Genomic DNA, 7,500 nt, shown 5'->3' on the forward strand with positions numbered 1-7,500 from the left:
AACAAAATGAGGTCTAACACGAAACAAAAAAATATGACTTCATGCAAAGAGAAAACTGGAGATCTTATCTAAACAAAACGCTGTCCAACATGAAACAAACAAAAAAATATGACCGTGCAAAGATAACCAGAGAGATAGGATTCCCTCTACACATAAAACAGAGATAACAGGACTAGATATTTCTGTGAAAAGCGCATACTGTGTTGCAGTGATGGCCGTCTACATGGCAGGTGCATATAACACAGGAGAAACGTTTCAGTAAAAAATAAAATCATTTGCCAGACACAGGTTCTCTCGTGTTGTTTCTGTGGTCACCAAGTCTAGCTGGACACTAACAGTTTGTATGTGTGTATGACTGTTACGTAGAGACTGACTGTCATGTCCTTGCCCCTCAACGAGAAATATGGATCAGTCAATACCCCAAAGCCTTGATAAATTCATATTCGTGATTCGTGTCTCCCCACCCCTTCCCCCCATAACACACATAAATTGGTAAATACCCAAAAGCTCTGATAAAGTGACATTTATACAGCACCCCCCTTCTACATCCCCGTCCCAGAACCCAACATTCAACAGCGCGTTGAAGCCTTTGGATCCTAATTATGAAAGAATTAATGATACATCGTGAAATCTGAACGAACATGTCACGCCCCCATCCCATCCCGCGAAACTCTTGCAGTAAGCCCTAAGCACCAAACTCTTCAGCAGGCGATCTGATATTCTGTGGCCCGTGATCTGTAAAAGGCAGCAAATTGTTCTCTTTTTGTTGTCGTTAAATGGTCATCATGCGTGGAACTAGCTTGCTCTGACTGTGATCTAATTTGACATCATCCCTTAAAATCAGGATGATGAACAGTCAATATGTCTGCGACTAAACTAAAGACTATGATGTGGAATGATCAGTATGCCTGTTACCATAACGATGCGGTTTAGATGTTGAACCTTTTCTATATCTTGATCAAGAGTGCATTAAACGCAACCCTTTCTCCCTCCCCCCCCCCCGTCCCCCACTCCCAATAACGTGTGTCAACCATCTTCGTCTTCTTCCACAAGAAAAATGTATGGGCTACGAAAAAGAGATGAGGGAACATGGTGGCAACAAGTACTTCTGCGATTTAGTAGAATCGTCGCCGATGTGCAACTTGCTAGCAATATAGTGATTTTTTTCTGTTTTGGTTCTTTTTTTTTCTTTCTTTTTTTTTCCTTTTTTTTTATTTGTTTTGTTTGTTCTTCCTAAGTTCTTCAACGAATGCGCTCTCCATCAGAATTCTCTTCTCACAACACAACACACCTCTACACACACCACCTACTGATGGGGTTTGGGCAGAGACAGAGGACGGACGATGACGACACAATGAAGAAGACAAACTAAGTACAGGAGGAGGAGGAGGGAGGGTTGGTTGGTGGGACGTGGGGATGGGTGGGTTAGGGGAACACGGCCACACGGTACTACAGACAGACGGACGGACTGACTGACGGCCTGACCCTTCTCACCTTGCCAGACCTGTAGCCCTGCAGGGTCATCAGCTGCAGGAAGCTCTCCTTGCGCCGACCGAACCGCGTGAACTTGAGGTGACCCGTGCACCCCTCCACGTTCAGCTGGGTGCGTACACACAGACACACAGACAGACATATGTAAAACACGCATACACACACACACACACACATATGTAGAACACACACACACACACACACACACACACACACACACACACACACACACACACACATACGTAAAACACACACACATATACATACATAGCACACACAAACGTAGTACACACACACACACACACACACACACACACACACACACACACACACACGCACATATGTAGAACACACACACACACACACATATGTAAAACACACACACACACACACACACACACACACGCACACACACGCACGCACGCACGCACGCACGCACACGCACATATGTAAAACACACACACACACACACACTCCACCCACACACCAACCCCACCCCCTAACACACACACACACACACACACACACACACACACACACACACACACACACACACACACACACGGACAACATCCCAAAAGGAGGAACACACACACACACACACACACACACACACACACACACACACACACACGACACGACTCACCTGTCTGTTGGTCCTCCGCATGCTGAACGTGGACATGTTCCTGCGCTCAAAGTCGATCATCACGTACACGCTGACCGCGTCGTGCAAGATGGCGCGCCTCAGGTTGATCACTTCCGGCTCCAGTGTGCAGGACCGGGAATCGTAATCCATCATGAGGCGCAGGACCGTGATGTTGGCTCTGGAGTCCACGTACTTTTCCAGAGAGAACTCCTGCAGCTCCTGTAACGAATGACGAGCGTTTCCGGTGAGCAACTTTGTCAGGGCTGCCTCTACAGCCCAGGTAGCGCGGTCCTGTTGTGCATGCAAATGTAGTTGTATTTGTATTTGTATTTCTCTTTTTTTTTTGTGACAACAGATTTCTCTGTGTGAAATTCGGGCTGCTCTCCCCAGGGAGAGTGCGTCGCTACACTGAGAGCGCCACTCTTTTTTTTTTTTTCTTTCTTTCTTTTTTTTTTTTTTTTTCCTGCGTGCAGTTTATTTGTTGTTTTTTTCCTACTGAACTGGATTTTCTACTGAATTTTGCCAGGGACAACCCTTTTGTTGCCTTTGGTTCTTTTACGTGCACTAAGTGCATGCTGCACACAGGGCCTCGGTTTATCGTCTCATCCAAATGACTAGCGTCCAGACCACCACTCAAGATATTGGCGACTGAGCCGGGATTCGAACCAGTGCGCTCAGATTCTCTCGCTTCTTTGGCGGACGCGTTACCTCTAGGCTATCACTCCACTACGCGTATGTAAAGCGCTTACTTAGAGTGTGGTATCCGAACCGATGACAGGCGCTGTATAAGTATCCATATCATCATCATCGCCATCATCATCAGCATCATCGCCATCATCATCATCATCACCATCGCCATCATCATCATCATCATCATCACCACCATCACAATCATCATTACCATCATCATCACCATCATCATCAGCATCATCATCATCATCATCGCCATCATCATCATAATCATCATCACCATCATTATCATCATCATCATCATCATCACTATCATCATCAGCATCATCATCATCATCATCGCCATCATCACCATCATCACCATCACCATCATTATCATCATCATCATCACCACCATCATCATCAGCATCAGCATCAGCATCATCATCATCGCCATCATCATCATAATCATCATCACCATCATTATCATCATCATCATCATCACTATCACCATCACCATCATCATTATCATCATCACCACCAGCATCATCATAATCATCATGACCATCATTATCATCATCATCATCACTATCATCATCAGCATCATCATCATCATCACCACCATCATCATCAGCATCATCATCATCATCATCGCCATCACCATCATAATCATCATCACCATCATTATCATCATCATCATCATCATCACTATCATCACCACCATCATCATCATCATCATCGCCATCATCATTATCATCATCATCACCATCATTATCAACATCATCACCATCATCATCAGCATCATCATCGCCATCATCATCATCAGCACCATCACCATCATTATCATCATCATCATCACCACCATCATCATCACCATCACCATCACCATCATTATCATCAGCATCATCAGCATCATCATCAGCATCATCATCAGCAGCAGCAGCAGCATCGCCATCATCATCACCATCATCGCCATCATCATAATCATCATCACCATCATCATCAGCATCATCATCAGCATCATCATCGCCAACATCATCATAATCATCATCACCATCATTATCATCATCATCATCATCAGCATCAGCAGCAGCAGCATCGCCATCATCATCATCACCATCACCATCACCATCATTATCATCATCATCACCATCATCACCATTTGGCAGTGGAGTGGTGACCTAGTGCCAACGCGTCTTCCTGGAGGAAGCGAGAGAATTTGAGCGTACATGGTCGAATCCCACAGTCTCTAGTCTTTCTGTTGTTTGTTTGTTTTTTCTCCCCCTCCAGTAGACCTTGAGTTGTATGTAGTCTGGATCGCTAGTCATTCGAACGAGATGATAAACCGATGTCCTACGTGTTAGTATGTATTTAGCGCATGTAAAAGAACCCACAACAACAAGAGAGTTATCCCTGACAAAATTATGTAGAAAAATCCATTCTGGTAGTAAAAACAAAATGCCCTTGCAGACAGAAAAAAAAAGAAAGAAAAAAGAATGGTGGCGCTACACTGTATCGACGCGCTCTCCCAGGGGTAGGGCAGCCCGAATTTCACACACAGAAATCGGTTGTGACAAAACCTAACACAATACAATACAACACATCCGTCTATTCATTCTTCAATCAGTTTTTGTTGTTCAGTTCTTTACGGTGCAAAACTGACTGCTCAAATGCGCTGAAAACATTTGCTTGAAGACAGGGATTAAGTCACTGATAACAAGACCACAGTTTCCTCGAAGAATTTAGTTTAAAAGCAAATGTTCGCAACAAGATCAACAAAGAAAAAAAACTACGTAAACAGAGACGCGGACAAACACACACATTTACTCTCTCTCTCTCTCTCTCACACACACACACACACACACACACACACACACACACACACACACACACACACACACACACACACACACACACACACACACACACACACACACACACACACGCACACACACACACATATTCATATGTATATGGTTCATGTATACGCGATGTTCGTTAAATTGATCTGACCAGCTTCGAGTGTCGTATGTGGTATGCGTATGTGTATATGTATACGTGTGCGTGTGCGCGCGCGTGTGTGTATGACCGCGTGCGCGCGCGCGCTTGTATGCGTGTGTGGGCAAAACAAACAAACACACAACCAAACGTACCGTGTTAACCAAGATCCATTTGTAGGTGGGTGTGGAGAACATACTCAGAGACAGTGCCTGAAATCAATACAGTTCCAGATTCAAACAAACAAATAAAGACATTCAATGCACAAAACACAGATCGAATTAAAAAAAAAACATATCAAAGAGAAGAAGAAGAAGAAGATGGAGACAAAAGCAAGGAAAACAGGAGCCTTCAAAACAAATAAAACCAAACTCTTTCTGAACAACAACCCCAGATCAATGCAGTAACATGCTTTCAACAACAACAAAAAACAAAGATGGGAAACTGAAAATATCTAATAATGAAAACAACAACAAGACGGGAAACTGAAAATATCTAATAATGAAAACAACAACAACAACAACAACAAAATGGAAAACTGAAAACATCTAATAATGAAAACATCAACAGCAACGACAAGATCGAAAACTGAAAAAATCGAACAATAAAAACAGCAAAAACGACAACAACAACAACAACAACAAGATGGAAAACTGAAAATATCTAATAATGAAAACAACAACATCAAAAAGATGGAAAATTGAAAATATCTAATAATGAACACAACAACAATATGGGAAACTGAAAATATCTAACAATGAAAACAACAACATAAAAAAAGATGGAAAACTGAAAATATCTAATAATGAAAACATCAACAACAACAACAACAAAACGATAGGAAACTGAAAATATCTAATAATGAAAACAACAACAAAAAGATGGAAAACTGAAAATATCTAATAATGAAAACAACAACAAGATGGAAAACTGAAAATATCTAATAATGAAAACATCAACAACAACAAAAAGATGGAAAACTGAAAATATCTAATAATGAAAACATCAACAACAACAACAAAAAGATGGAAAACTGAAAATATCTAATAATGAAAACAACAACAAGATGGAAAACTGAAAATGAACACAACAACAAAAAGATGGAAAACTGAAAATATCTAATTATGAAAATAACAACAACAAGATGGAAAACTGAAATTATCTCATAATGAAAACAACAACAACAAGATGGAAAACTGAAAATATCTAATAATGAAAACATCAACAACAAGATGGAAAACTGAAAATATCTAATAATGAAAACATCAACAAGATAGAAAACTGAAAATATCTAATAATGAAAACAACAACAAAAAGATGGAAAACTGAAAATATCTAATAATGAAAACTTCAACAACAAGATGGAAAACTGAAAATATCTAATAATGAAAACAACAAAAGGATGGAAAACTGAAAATATCTAATAATGAAAACTTCAACAACAACAAGATGAAAAACTGAAAACATCTAATAATGAAAACAACAAAAAGATGGAAAACTGAAAATATCTAATAATGAAAACTTCAACAACAAGATGGAAAACTGAAAATATCTTATAATGAAAACAACATCAACAAGATGGAAAACTGAAAATATCTAATAATGAAAACAACATCAACAAGATGGAAAACTGAAAATATCTAATAATGAAAACAACATCAACAAGATGGAAAACTGAAAATATCTAATAATGAAAACAACAAGATGGAAAACTGAAAATATCTAATAATGAAAACATAACAACAACACCAAAAAGATGGAAAACTGAAAATATCTAATAATGAAAACAACAACAAAAAGATGGAAAACTGAAAATATCTAATAATGAAAACAACATCAACAAGATGGAAAACGGAAAATATCCAATAATGAAAACTTCAACAACAACAACAAAAAGAGGGTCATAACTAAAGCATGCAGAAAGAAAAGAAGAAAGGGAGGAACAGGAAAGAAGGAAAGAAGAAAGTAACGAAGGAATGAAAGAAGGAAGCAATTATAAGCTACAATGAAGAATAGGAACAAAAAAAAAGGACGAAGGAATGAAAGAAGGAAGCAATTATAAGCTACAATGAAGAATAGGAACCAAAAAAAAAAAAAAAGGACGAAGGAATGAAAGAAGGAAGCAATTATAAGCTACAATGAAGAATAGGAACCAAAAAAAAAGGACGAAGGAATGAAAGAAGGAAGCAATTATAAGCTACAATGAAGAATAGGAACAAAAAAAAAGGACGAAGGAATGAAAGAAGGAAGCAATTATAAGCTACAATGAAGAATAGGAACAAAAAAAAAGGACGAAGGAATGAAAGAAGGACCCAGCTATAAACAACGATGAAGAATGTTCTCCGAGACGAATCCTGACACCAGCACACTTCCTGTGCAGAGGGGGAAGAAATATGCCAGACAAATGGAAGGAAAACAGAAACAAACGAATAAAGAACAAATAAAAGGGGGGGGCAGGAAGGGCGGCAAGTGCTAAGGAAATAAACGGATATAAGAGAAGTGTGGAGAGAGAGATGCAGAAGCAGAAGAAAAAGGTGGTGGTGGTGGTGGTGGAGGAGGAGGAGGAGAAGAAGAAGGAGGAGGAGGAGGAGAAGAAGAAGAAGGAGGAGGAGGAGGAGAACATGAAGAAGGTAGTGGTGGAGGAGGAAAAGAAGAAGAAGGAGGAGGAGGAGAAGGTGGTGGTGGAGGAGGAGGAG

General features: G+C 40.1%; 1 protein-coding gene across 2 annotated transcripts in view; it reads right to left on the reverse strand.

The window, feature by feature from the left end:
* The window catches only part of LOC143283750 (glutamate receptor ionotropic, kainate 2-like), a 128,549-nt gene that overhangs the window by 90,481 nt on the left and 30,568 nt on the right, over positions 1–7,500 (reverse strand). For both annotated transcript variants that reach the window (XM_076590062.1, XM_076590061.1), the window contains exons 5-7: positions 4,960–5,016; positions 2,138–2,356; positions 1,495–1,599 (exon numbers count right to left, since the gene is read on the reverse strand). In XM_076590062.1, coding sequence (XP_076446177.1) covers positions 1,495–1,599; positions 2,138–2,356; positions 4,960–5,016 — 381 coding nt within the window. The remainder of the gene's footprint in view (positions 1–1,494; positions 1,600–2,137; positions 2,357–4,959; positions 5,017–7,500) is intronic.

The sequence above is a fragment of the Babylonia areolata genome, chromosome 7, assembly GCF_041734735.1.
Source record: "Babylonia areolata isolate BAREFJ2019XMU chromosome 7, ASM4173473v1, whole genome shotgun sequence".
NCBI classification, from domain to species: domain Eukaryota; kingdom Metazoa; phylum Mollusca; class Gastropoda; order Neogastropoda; family Buccinidae; genus Babylonia; species Babylonia areolata.